Raw genomic sequence first — 12,954 nt, forward strand, 5'->3', positions numbered from 1 at the left:
TTGATCCGGTTGTAGTTTGTCGTATGGCGGAAGTTCGCCAGTCCATCACTCGTAGTCTCATTCTATAAATTAAAGTATCGATATTTTGGCAATACACTGTTATTATGGTGGACGTATTTGCGCTTTCAGAGGGAAGGTTTTAGCTTGTGCTGACTGGCAAGTTATGATGTAGGGAAAATTGTCTTCGGGGTTTCCCGTCCGAGGCCGAGCCGGAGATAAGAGATTGCGATAAGCATATACTTCATATTACACGCGGAAAAAGATTGAAAACTATCGATACCTGGAGTTTACAGATTGGAGAGTGGGCGTAAAACCATTAAACTCAAGTGCATTTATTTGTGTATCATGTAGATATCGTCAAGCATGTTTGTACAAATGGTCTGCGAGGCGGGAATCCCACTCCACGTTTCCATGGGACGGCGAGATGAGACGGATAAGCCCAAAGAGAAAGGACACGGTCGCGATAATTATCGCGAACTGGCAAAATTTGCCAAAGCGTGTATAGACTCTGTCAACGGCCACAATGCGCAACAGAACCCAATAGCCCCAAAGACAAGTAGGACATAATATGCGACGCTCCATCCAATACCGAGTTGGTCATAGGAGTACTCTGGGCTCCTGTCAGAATCTTCCTTTCCTCGACTGAGGGTAGGCCCTATTGGGACTGCCCCTTCAACCCTTCCCCATAGGCGAGGAAGCCCGCACCAGTTGCAAAAGGTATGGATAATGATGACAGCAATAAGAGAACCCGTTCGAAGATAGACGAAAGTGGCATACCAGCCAAACACTGTCGTGAATCCGAATTGAAAAACAGAGCGAAGCGCCGCGGCGATGATTGAAGTATCCGGATGCGTCAACCTAAACTCATAGAAATGGTGCACGTGGGCGACACCAAAATACAACGGAGCTATCCAAACGATACGTCCTGGGCTAACCCGAGCAAGAAGATGTAGAGGTATTATGGCTGATCGGAACATGATCTCCTCTGTAATGGGACCCTGCATCTTCTTGTTAGTCCGACTGGACATGTAGTATAGATGGGCGATACCCACAGCGACATAATTCCTCCATCCAATCCAGCCACCCAGCGTTTCGGAGATCCGAGCTTTCTTGAACCAGCTCCTCCATTCCCCCTCAGCAATTCCGCGCTCGAAAAGTGGCCCAGTGAATAGTATGGCTGTCAAGACTAAGCTACGGAAGACGTCCGTGAAGCTGACGGGCCACCAACCCAGGAGCCTCAGGGCATCGATGACAGAGCAGTCATCTTTAGTAACAATGAGACATAGCACAGCCAAGCTGCAAACGATACAAGACAGCGTTACAGCCCGAATCCGGGCTCTGATCACCGACGGAGCATCACGGCTAAGAGTGGCGGACGGTCGCGTTGTTGGTGAGATATAAAAAGGGAGCACGTAAATCAGGGTCAGACAGATCTAGCAAAAGGGATCAGCAGTTGGTCGATAAGTGGAATGCTGTCCAGTGTGGCTCGGGAGTCAGAAAGAGGGGCATTGGGTGCCGAGTTCACAGGTAGCCAGCCCCTTTCCTTGAGTTCTCATCCTTGAGTTCTCATTTCTAGGGGGGATCATAGTGGTGCTATTTTTATAGAAGCGCTGGGCAATGCCTGCGGGCCAAGAGAACATACCGAAATGCCAGCTGCTGCATGGGCCGAAATAGCCGGCTTATCTAGACCGAACGGTTAGTAAACGTGAAACAGTTGGTGATACTCGGAAGCATGCAAACGGCTTACCCTCTTCTGGCGAATACAGACTCCTGAGGTGAGCGAGGAGGCTAGTAACCGGCGCCATGTCCGCGTCTCTCAGAAATCAGTGCTCGGAGAAGGACAAAATAGGGGCTCAGACACGGGGGTTGGAAATAGGATATTAACTACCAAAAGACGATGGCGACATCGGGAGTTAGGATATTAAAGAATTTATGTAGACTTCTAGGTGTGTTGAATGAACCCGACACCCAAGAACATCCTCCTATTGTTAAGGTGAGAAGAAACAGAACAAAGGGAAGAACGCGCGACTGAATGCCTGAATATTGAGGCATCAAGAAGGCCGCCATCTCCAACTGAAATTATCGACCGGGCTCGAACGACGAGTCTGGACGACAGTCGGAAATACTATCACCGCACTTCCGGATCACTGGTAAGCCTCATGAATCTTATACTCTGATTTACAGTTATGTCTGATTTCTGATGATCGACGGTGAAATCTTCATCAAGTTCTGAATGACTTTTCGATGACATGGCTTGGTATTTTCTTTCTCATGAGAAGGATGATGCGATCACCCTCAGGCACCAAACCAAACACTCCACCGAGCCCACTCAAGATGAGTTGGCAGTTTTGGAGTAATCCTTCTGTTCCGCGATGCTTTTCAATGGTTGAGCCTGCATGATTTCTCGACTTTAAACGTGTTTCTCCCTGACACTGGGCTGTTATTGGATCGTCAGGGCCAATTTCCCTCGCGTTGACGCCAATGAGGTCGTTGGATTTTGAGCCCGTTCTTAGCGCACTCAGCCACGACATGTGGATCGAGAGCCTGGAGCCTGGAGCTGCTGTTCGGGGCTTCGGGCTCCTGAACTTGTTGCTCAGCATCAGAGCATGCCCACTGGCAGGTTCGTGAACCCCACCATTGCGACCTGTCAAATCACCTAATTTGGTCTCCTCGTGGAAGACGCTGACACGACGCTCGTAACCGAGTTTGGGAATGTGATGTGATTATCCGGCATACAGAGAGTGGGATGGATTGGCCTTCGTGCATTGTTATTCCTCCAGCGCAGAAGTCACTTATGCACGCCGTACTGTACGGCCGAGCGTCCAACCTGCGTGCCTTGCATTCCCACTTTCTCTTTCTCTTTTCCACTGGTCAACGGCCCAACCTCATGGGGCCCTTGGCCCTCACTCCTGATTTCGAAGCCGACCATCACTTCATGCCCTGCTTTGTCTTCGAATTGCGATACCTCCCAGGGCTGAATGAAATTATTTGGCTAGCCGCAGGGCAAGAACTCGAGTTCGCCAAGATACGGTCCTTAATTTCCTGGGAGGATAACCAGCACGGCGGTAAGTAAGATTCAAGAGATCTTCATCATCGTCGAGTCCGACCCGTTCAAAGCATATTCTTAGACGCTGGCGATCTTCAGACCTCGATCTCGGATGACGAAGAGGGACCGCTGCAATTAAACTCGAACCCACTGGCAAATTGAGAGGCGGACATCTTCCTAAAATAAGCGATGAGCTTCGTTTGCCTTGTCTTATCCGCCAATCGTGCAATTTTAAACGGCGCTCCAGACTCCTCTGCATGGCCCCTGGGGTCCCTTTTGAGTCTAGTTCCTCCGCTGCTCACCGCCGCTGCGCAACGAAATTCCTGGGCTGAAGGGGGAAAGGTTCTCAAATACATAATTGCGGGTATCTCGCTGTTTCAGATTGTGTCCCTTTGCTTTCAGCCCTCCAGTCGTTCTGTTGTTTGTCACTCTTTTAGAAACAGTTCCCAGCGGTGCTCCCAGCTCTCCGGTTAGACGCTCTTTTACCGTTCTTGCAATCGTTCATTCCCTTCGGCTGTATCAGGATTCAGTACTCCTCTCGCTATCGGTCGATCTACGCTCTTTTTGTTCCACAACCGTTGGACACCGTCGCCTTTTTTCACATCGAATTGTGTCGTCACTGTCGAGGCATTCCTTGCTGCTGTGTCAAGAATTTTCACGGAACCACATCAACAAAACAACAGTCAACAATCGCCAATAACGTGTTGATAGCTGTTGTCTTCCCTTTCCTTCTAGTTCGCTTTGGATTAAGCGGCATTTTGATTATTGCCCATCACTTCTTTTCAGTGCTTATTGTATTACCTCTAATTGATAATATCTTGCGGAGGCTTTCATTTTCATTTTCCTTTACTATTCTCCCTTGTTTTGGACACCCTTCTCCTTTCTGGAAACTGCATTCCTTTCATCGGTCTTCACACTTTTACCGCTGGTATCTCCAGATAATGAATTAATGGTCACTCCCACAACATGCGTTCGAACAACTCGTCTCCCCGAAGGAGAGCGCTTCACGAACGAACACCGTCTCATACAAACGAATGTTCCCCACCTGCATCCGTGCGGGCTGTCAGCGACAAACACCCCGAGCAAGAAGAGCATCACATCTATACAGCTACACCTTATCCGACTAAGCCGGAACAGATTCTTCTGCCGCGACCTGGAAAAGGTCATGAGTTCGTTCCCGACTCGCGCTTTCATTATGACGAAGGCCCAAGTGCATCAACCGGGACATACTCAACGGATATTAGTGGACTTGCAGACAGCAGCGTAGTTGATCATTCAATTGCTGATTGGGATCTGTCTTCGACATTTGATGCAGCCAATACGCCCCCACAGCTGTGGGAGGATGATCCAAGTTCAAGCAAGACTTCTTTTCCAGAGTCAGAGCTGGTCGAGGATGAGCGATCTGGCCTACGGGAGAATGATGAATCTGGTGGTATATATTCGGATGAAGAGTCTACTCTACCTCAAAGCGCGCCAACTATCAAGACAGTTGCCCCTGACTCTGTCTCACGCCAACCTGCTGGCTCAGAAAATGTTTCGTCAAGCAACACAAGCCCTAATGTCGTCCCTATAGGGCCGCCGTCTAGCCCTAATTATGTCGCTTTGGACACTTCCAGTCTTAATTTCGTTCGCATCGGTCCCTCGTCAAATCAGGATTCCGGTTCACGGTCGAACTCAGTATCATCGCTCAACTCGTTAGGCACTGTTATTCGATATGCAGACGCTGCACCTTGGACACATGGCTCGTCGTCTGAGCTAGGGCCCTCCCGCTCTCAGTCATTTCGCTCCAGCCCTCCATATCAGGTTCCCTCGATGAGATCAAATTCTACTCGACCGAGTGTTAGGAGCCATTCTCGCTCGGCAACTTCGTCATCGGAAGGCGCCCCGCGCTCTGAAATACGCCAGGCTGTTGTCGATAACGGGGTGTTCATCCAGTATCCGTCTATCAGAGTCCCGTCGTCCGGTTCAAGGGTGGAAAACGTATCAAACTCCCCAGGGTCATCTGAGGACAATCTACCTGCGCCTAGTGGTGATTATTCCTCCGCCCGATTTCGGTCTCATCTCTCGACGGTGACGTCTCGTTGGTCAGCCGAGGGCGATTCTGGCTTCGCTTCTCCCACGAACAATAACTCGAGAAACATGTCAGAAGAACTCTCGCCACCTCCGGTAGCCATGACGCGCCAAAGGCTCACCTCATCCTCAGTATGGCTGGTGAATGAGTCGGAAGATGACGAATTCCTAGACAGCGTTGCTAGCCTACCGCCGCGTCCGACAAACCCAGGTGTTCCCACTAGCCAGACTTCAAGTTCTAGAAGCAGCAGTGTACGGAGCAATCAGCGTCCTGGCACGAGTTCTAGCTTTGTCACAAATATCCTTCCGACTTGGGCTAGGATGTATTATACAACTGAAGAGGAACCCGGTAATTCTACACTGGCCCTGGTGGAGGAAGATAGTCGCCCAGCCTCAGCGAGACCTGCGACCTCCAACTCGAATGCTATCCAGCGTTTTACTAGCGCCATCAGTCGATCGAGAAAATCAGATGAGGCCCAAACGAGGTCTGGCGAACAAACAGATTCCGACCTCCGAGATCCGCGAAGCCATTGGGTGAAACCTCCCGAGCCATCTGTAACAAGGGCTGCATCGTCTCTTCACCGACTACGACCTAGCTGGTCACCCCATCTATTCCCAGACAAGCGTGTTGTAATGCCGAAGTCAAGCGCTTGGCGTGCGCCATCTCTTGACTCTCGGACTGAGCCCATCCTTGGTCGGCGTAATATCCAAGTTTGGTCCTTTTGCTTGGGCTTTATGTGTCCACTCAGTAAGCACATCCAGCCCCCTGCTTTTTGGATTGCGTTGTTTCTTACATGACCTTTTACATTTAGTATGGCTTATCGCTTCGTTCTTACCCCTCCCGAAAAAGCCCGAAATGATGATGGAGGAGAACCGTGGTCCTGAGTTGGAGGAGACGCTCAAGATGCGACTCTACGACCTTGAGCGACGGCGATACCTTAATGCTCGATGGTGGAGAAACCTCAATCGATGGATGAATCCGCTAGGGTTGGTGATCGTTGCTATCATTGTATGTTCGGTTGCTCATTCGTTTATGGTTTCCACTAACACCCCCTAGATAACACTCGCTGTTGTGGGCTCTACAGTAGGCTTCTAAGCTGCTTGTATAACCCAACCCAACGCCGTTGAAAATCTTTACACGACCCCTCTTTCTTTCTTTTTTCCCATTCTTCTCGCAGGCAATGCTTCGCATCTTCGTCCCCTCAAGGACCCATTTGGTCTTCTGGTTTTCGAGTCCACAATTCAACTGCCCCATCGGCACCGTGGACTCTGTGCTTTTCTTTTGACATTCGCGATTATACCCTTCTTTGCTGTCGCATATTCTCCTCTTATTACCCCTTATTCCGACTGCATTCCTCGCTTGTTCACAAAAATTACTTGACACGACCGCACGATGTGATGCACATAATGTTTTATATTCATTCTCTTCCAGCCCGGCGTTCTTGCTTGTGCTCCCCTTCTCTCCTATGGGAGAGTGCTCCATGTGGAGTAATTGGTAATTGTTTTGCTGTGGGTTTCTTACGACGACAGATTACGGACTCTTTCTTTCTATTCTCTACTTTACCGACCCTTATTAGTCGGGAAGTTTTTCACCATGTTAATTCTTATACACTACTTATATCCTGATGTATATACAATTAGTATTTAGATATGGGATCGGCGGATATTATACTTATACACTCCATTTCAATAAAACGGCGCCTTATTTGACACATATTTTGAATATTTCTCAATGAAAATGATTCTATGATTAAAATTAATTGCACAATATATCTGATGGACCTCAAAAGAATAGGGCTGAGTTTGGCGTGGAAGTGTATAAGAGAACAAGCGATAGTGAGTAATTAGAATGGTATACAATTAACATGGCGAGAACATATAAACCAATGCCGTCGATGCTGGCATAAACGAGTCTATCCGGAAATATTTCGTATCCCAAAGGTTTGACAGCCATCGACCGCTCGGTTGGCAGAAAAGGCTTATGACCCAAAAGCCTTTGTCCACTGCTGGCGCTGGAAAGAAGAAATATGGATTTAAGGATGGACAAGTGGGTGTGGCTCATCCGAGCGGGTGGCCGATTTTGTCTTCGACCGCGGCCTTGAGTTCCTCGCCTGTTGGCATTGTGACCACGCTGCCTCGTCTGCGTCTGGATTCGATTTCAGATTTGACCTCCTGTACTGCATCGTCAAATTCCTTGAAGGCATCGCTTGGCAAACCCAGTGTTGGCTCTTGAATGCTCTCTGTGCTTGCTGATCGTACCATCTTGGGACGATCGCGAGATTTCAACTTCTTAATGAGGATACCCTTTGCTGGCGAAGCGAAGAAAGCGAGAGACACAACTATAGCTATGATTCCATAATAGTAGACGCTTTGCCAAACGCGGTTCGAAGCCGGGAAAGACAAGAATATGAATGGCATGACAACAAAAGACATAACGGTCTGGGTCACAAACCAACTGGCAAGGTCATAGTACCGCTTGTATGGACCGGGTGTAGTCTCATCTGCAGAAAGGAAAAATGGTCGAACATGGCGTCGGAAGTCTAGCAACGTGGTCAGTGATAGCAACGAAACTAGGTAGGATTTCTACTTACTCTTCGCCACGGTTTGGACAAAAGACCCTAGAACAAATGATAAATAATACCCAGGGTAAAATCCATGCCAGAAAGCACTAGTTGTGAATGTCGCCAGACTCGCGCGGAATCCTGGTTTCTTTCCTTTAGGAGTAACGCGCAAGTAGACATAATTGCGAAGCCAGTGGTTGGTGTTCTTATTCCAGCTCCCTAAGTATCCGTGCGAATTCTGAGCGGTCTCGAGCTTCCAGGCATCGATGTTTTCCAGCCGGTTCCAAAATACCTTGCCGGTTTTGCCATCAAAGCCATTATAACCCATCCCTGACAGAATACAAGCACCTTCAGCTAGGCTCCACACGCCATAATACTTGGTGCGGGCCGTAAATCCAAGCGCGTATAGGGTCCAAACCCGTCGGACGAATGAGTATTCCATGAAACTGGAGTCCAAAACTGCATCTTGGTTGTATATTGAGCCTAGTTGCAGAAAAACGAAAATCCATACCAGGCCTATGGTTGCTTTCTTCATAGCAGGAGTTCCACTTCGGGGAATCTTCCGTTTCTTTCTAGTCGGTGGTGCCTTGGACGGATCTGTGCCTGGGGGTACTTCGAAGAGCGTGGTGTCGATCCACCGACGGTAGGCAACATAGTCAAATGCGGGACCACCGAAAAGGCCCGGGAAAAACAGTACGTAGCCCGCGTAGTCCAATATCGACGGAAATGCGGTAATCGCAGCATACTTCTGGGGATCCGACAGCTGGTCTTGAGGCAATCGGCCGTCATGCACGTTCCAGCAGAAAGCCGAGAGTTTCATCACAAGCACCATTTGGGCTCCAGTAATGTCAATAACCTGCGGATTGTCTAGTATCTGGCGACTAATGTGGTTGATTGACATGTGGCCCATCAGAAATATGAAACCAATCCAAGGCATCATTGAACCATCGATATAGTAGGCTATAGCGTAGATGCCGGCGGAACTGTAGATGAGCGTCCGCAGGCCGTCCCACAGGTCAAATAACCCGATGAGGTAGAATAGCGATACTGCAATATTGAACGCATTTTTCTTCCAAGGCTGCGTATCTGGAATTCTTTTCAATAGCCCTGCCAGCGGATACGAAAGGAGGAACGAAGCTATGAGTTTTACTTTGTGGAAGCCCCGCCATTAGCTAGACTGGTCGAGCTCGACGAGTAACAGAAGCACCACCGGGTGGAACATACGCTCATCGACGGAAGCTCCAGTAATCCTGGCAGGATAACGGAACACTAAAAAGTAGTGAAGAAAATGTTAGGCGACTCGATCTGAAGCTCTAATGTGACTGTACCAAGACTCGGATCCGTGCAAAAAGAAAAGGAAATGGACGTACAGTAATCGATTCCTGGGAACATGATAAAGGCCCGAGTGGGAGTTAGATTACAAAGGGCACAACATAGAGGTGGACGAGAAGAGTAAAAAGAACAATGGGTGAAGGAGAGTAAGAAAGTGAAGATATTGGGTTGAGCGTTGAGAAAGCATGACGGAATCACAAGGCCGATCATCAGACTGCGACTTGGCATCCCGCCAACACAGCTTCATCCTTCCTTTCTCTTCCTCCCTTCCCATTACTCGCCCGTGATCGTATCAAAAAGCTTCCATTCTGTTCTTCTTTTTTGATCACCCTTACTCTGCGACCTCTGTCAGCCACAATGGACGTCGTCGCCGCGGTGTCTGGCTACATCTCCAAGATGGTCACAGCGGGCGATCCATCGGCGTCAGGCCCGTCTACAACCAAGATGAAGATCTTACTTCTTGACAGTGAGACAGTGGGACACTCGCAATCCTTTCAGTGGTGGATGCGACAGATTTGTGTACTGACTAGCGACTGTCGCAGGTACCAATTGTATCGACGGCCATCACCCAATCCGCCCTGCTGAACCATGAGGTATACCTTATCGACCGACTAGACAACGCCGCTCGAGAGAGAATGCGACATCTACGCTGCCTTTGCTTCGTGCGACCCTCCCCGACATCCATCCAGCTCCTCATCGATGAACTCCGCGAGCCGAAGTACGGCGAATATTACATCTACTTTAGCAACATTATCCGCAAATCTTCCTTGGAGCGTTTGGCCGAAGCCGATGTGCATGAAGTGGTACGGGTCGTGCAGGAGCAATTTGCGGATTTCCTTGTGATCAACCCCGACCTTTGTTCCCTGAACTTAGGTTATCCGAACCAGCGACTCTGGGCCAATTCACCAGATGTATGGAACGCGGACGCGCTACAGAGAAGCACGGAAGGGGTAATTGCGACATTACTTTCCCTGAAGAAAAATCCGTTAATTCGATATGAGAAAAATAGCCTTTTGGCTAAGAAGCTGGCAGCAGAAGTTCGCTACCAGCTGACCCAGGAGGAGCAGCTCTTCAATTTTCGCAAGACCGATACCCCTCCGATCCTACTCATTCTCGACCGTCGCGATGATCCAATAACGCCGCTCCTCACGCAATGGACATACCAGGCCATGGTACATGAATTAATGGGGATTCAGAATGGTCGGGTAGACCTTCGAGATGTCCCAGAAATTCGCCCTGAGTTACGGGAAATTGTTCTTTCTCAAGACCAGGATCCATTCTTCAAGAAAAATATGTATCAGAACTTTGGTGATCTCGGCCAGAATATCAAAGAATACGTGGAACAGTATCAGGTGAAGACTCAAAACACAATGAATATTGAGTCTATTGCCGATATGAAGCGCTTCGTGGAAGATTACCCCGAATTTCGAAAGCTTTCAGGCAACGTGAGCAAACATGTCACACTGGTCGGCGAGCTCAGTCGGCGGGTAGGAGAAGATACCCTGCTTGATGTGAGTGAACTGGAGCAGAGCTTGGCGTGCAACGACAATCATAATAGCGATCTAAAGGTACGTTAGGGTCACGCCCTTATGCTCGTTCAATATCCAATTAACGATCCGGTAGAATTTGCAAAGGATCATTCAATTACCCACAGTACCTGCTGAGAATAAGCTACGCTTAGTAGCCTTATATGCCATCAGATACGAGAAACAGCCCTCGAACGCTCTTCCGATTCTGCTTGACCTGCTCGTCACGGCAGGAAATGTCCCTTCGCACCGTGTGAACATCATACCCAAGATACTTGCCTACCACCATTCTCTCCAAGCTCCGCCTATCGCTGGTGGGTTCTCTGACCTCTTTGAATCCACATCGCTATTTTCCGGTGCCCGGGACAGGTTCAAGGGGTTAAAGGGGGTTGAGAACGTGTACACGCAACATTCGCCTCGTCTAGAAGCAACCCTACAAAATTTAATCAAGGGCAAACTCAAGGAGCTCCAATACCCATTTTTAGAGGGTGGCGGTCATATCCGAGACAAACCGCAGGACATCATTATATTCGTGGTTGGCGGAACTACGTATGAAGAAGCGAAAATGGTGACCCAAGTTAATGCTAGCTCCCCGGGTGTACGGGTAGTTTTGGCCAGCACCTCCATCCACAACAGCAAAAGTTTTCTTGAGGAAGTCGACGATGCTGTTAGCGGATGGCCCGAGCCCGCGTCCTCCACTGCCGCTGGACGGCTTCGGAGAGAAATCGGACACTAGGCGCCCAGTTCTTTTATACCATGTGTTTTATGGCTTGCAGGCGTTCAAATGGCTGCATTTTGAGTAGCGTTATGTAGATCTAATGTGTGAAGCTGAACCAATAGACGGCGCCAATTAAAAACACCCTATAACCATTATTTTCGACCAGTAAGCCGAGGTCGCAAGTAAACATGCACTGTTTGTAGGGACAACAGTGCTACAGTAGCTGTGGACGTGAACATGCCGCGGCCCCAGATTTTCTTAATGCGGAGAATCGGCGATGGCGGGCGAGGTCCTCCATTCGCGATCAACCGATTCCCGACTGCAACAGGCTTCCTTTCAAGAACACCCTCATTTCTCCAACCCAATGGAGCTTCACAACTCCCCTCCCAGGGCTGCAACAGCCCTGTCGCCCTCTGCGACGACCAACAGTCGAGAACCGAAGCTCCAGCTTCCTTCTACCACCGACCCCCCAGGTCCGCAGAACCCGCCGAAACCACTTGTCTGGCTGGTATAGAATCCACCCCCCAGTTGCTCCAGAGACGCCTGTATTGATCATGTTCCGCTCTCGCGAATTTAGATTTTTGGCGCAACTGGCCACATGGGCCGTTCTCTCGTGAAAACCGCTCTCTCGCGCGACGACCTCGTCGCGGCAGCCGGCCGCACTTTCGAAACCAGCCCGCAAGCGATGAAGAAGCTCGAAGATGAACATGAAAACTGCCTGGGACTCCTCTGCGATGTGCGAGCCCGCGAAACCGTGCAACAAGTTATTGACCGCACAATCGAGCGTTTCGGCCACATCGACATCATCGCAAACTGCGCGGGGTACGGTGTCATTGGGGCCTGCGAGGACCAGGACGAATATGATATCCGCGACCAGTTTGAAACAAATTTCACGGGGACTCTTAACATGATTCAGCTATCGTTGCCACATTTTAGAGAACGTCGAACAGGGCGATATTTGATATTTAGCTCGACTTCTGGCGCGCTCGGTGTACCTGGCTTAGGACCATACTGTGCATCAAAGTATGCTGTCGAGGGACTGATGGAGAGCATGCTCTACGAAGTTGATTCCTTCAACATTAAGACCACGCTCGTCGAACCCGGCCACATGCGTCGCGATGATGTTGGAGACCTCGTCTCAGCCGAGCCTATCCCCAACACAGACAGCGTGCATAACCTTTCATCGCCCCTACCCTTATATGGCCACTTCCTCGTGAAGCCGCCGAGCGAGCCATATAACACGCCTACGGCGCCAGCAGCTCACGCAAAGCGGATGCTCATGTGGCTGGGTGATAAGCAGCCCGCTAGTGCTGTCAAAGCAGCTCATTTGGTCTGGCAACTGGGCCACTGCTCTTATCCGCCGCTGAGACTTATATTGGGGACATATGCGGTTGAGAGTATCCGAGACCGACTCAAGTGTATTATTGAGGAGATAGAGGACTGGAAATATCTTAGTTTCCCGTCCATGGACCAGCCAACTGGCTCTGCCGGACAGAATAAAGACAAGCCCCCATCAAATACCCAAGAGCAGGAGGAGGAGGGCAGAATATGATTTGGGGGTGAAGTTGTTGCATCATCAATGGCGATAGTGCGTCCGTCCATTTATATGAGCTTCAATTAAGAAGATTGGGCCTGAGGGGCCGTGCTACCTACCATCAGGCTAACAGATCTACCGGTCTTACACAACAGTCTGAGGCCCTT

At 49.5% G+C, this 12,954-nt stretch overlaps 5 protein-coding genes across 5 annotated transcripts; 3 read left to right on the forward strand and 2 right to left on the reverse strand.

Annotated features, from left to right (window-relative positions):
• Positions 1–249: 249 nt before the first annotated feature.
• Positions 250–1,976, reverse strand: ASPSYDRAFT_51723 (CAAX prenyl protease RCE1). The gene is made up of 4 exons (XM_040848345.1): positions 1,748–1,976; positions 1,643–1,683; positions 1,053–1,433; positions 250–998 (listed from the first exon to the last, which is right to left on the reverse strand). Exons 1-4 carry the CDS (start codon positions 1,803–1,805, stop codon positions 468–470), a joined length of 1,011 nt encoding a protein of 336 aa, XP_040696413.1. The 5' UTR covers positions 1,806–1,976; the 3' UTR covers positions 250–467.
• A 2,036-nt stretch (positions 1,977–4,012) lies between these two features.
• ASPSYDRAFT_164130 (putative serine-rich protein) lies at positions 4,013–6,173 on the forward strand (the record flags this gene model as incomplete). Its single annotated transcript, XM_040843228.1, has 2 exons — positions 4,013–5,864; positions 5,929–6,173. 2 exons carry the CDS (start codon positions 4,013–4,015, stop codon positions 6,171–6,173), a joined length of 2,097 nt encoding a protein of 698 aa, XP_040696414.1.
• Positions 6,174–6,787: 614 nt separating this feature from the next.
• On the reverse strand, positions 6,788–9,090 carry ASPSYDRAFT_51732 (lysophospholipid acyltransferase). Its single transcript, XM_040848346.1, has 4 exons — positions 9,048–9,090; positions 8,902–8,946; positions 7,708–8,826; positions 6,788–7,656 (listed from the first exon to the last, which is right to left on the reverse strand). Exons 1-4 carry the CDS (start codon positions 9,067–9,069, stop codon positions 7,175–7,177), a joined length of 1,668 nt encoding a protein of 555 aa, XP_040696415.1. The 5' UTR covers positions 9,070–9,090; the 3' UTR covers positions 6,788–7,174.
• Positions 9,091–9,261: 171 nt separating this feature from the next.
• ASPSYDRAFT_51733 (Sec1 family protein) lies at positions 9,262–11,407 on the forward strand. The gene is made up of 3 exons (XM_040848347.1): positions 9,262–9,483; positions 9,552–10,577; positions 10,633–11,407. Exons 1-3 carry the CDS (start codon positions 9,367–9,369, stop codon positions 11,269–11,271), a joined length of 1,782 nt encoding a protein of 593 aa, XP_040696416.1. The 5' UTR covers positions 9,262–9,366; the 3' UTR covers positions 11,272–11,407.
• Positions 11,408–11,617: 210 nt separating this feature from the next.
• Positions 11,618–12,805, forward strand: ASPSYDRAFT_164453 (SDR family oxidoreductase; the record flags this gene model as incomplete). Its single annotated transcript, XM_040843263.1, has 2 exons — positions 11,618–11,761; positions 11,831–12,805. The coding sequence occupies 2 exons, from the start codon at positions 11,618–11,620 to the stop codon at positions 12,803–12,805; spliced, it is 1,119 nt and encodes a 372-aa protein (XP_040696417.1).
• Between the last annotated feature and the right edge of the window lie 149 nt (positions 12,806–12,954).

Source organism: Aspergillus sydowii (assembly GCF_001890705.1).
Source record: "Aspergillus sydowii CBS 593.65 unplaced genomic scaffold ASPSYscaffold_19, whole genome shotgun sequence".
NCBI lineage: Eukaryota > Fungi > Ascomycota > Eurotiomycetes > Eurotiales > Aspergillaceae > Aspergillus > Aspergillus sydowii.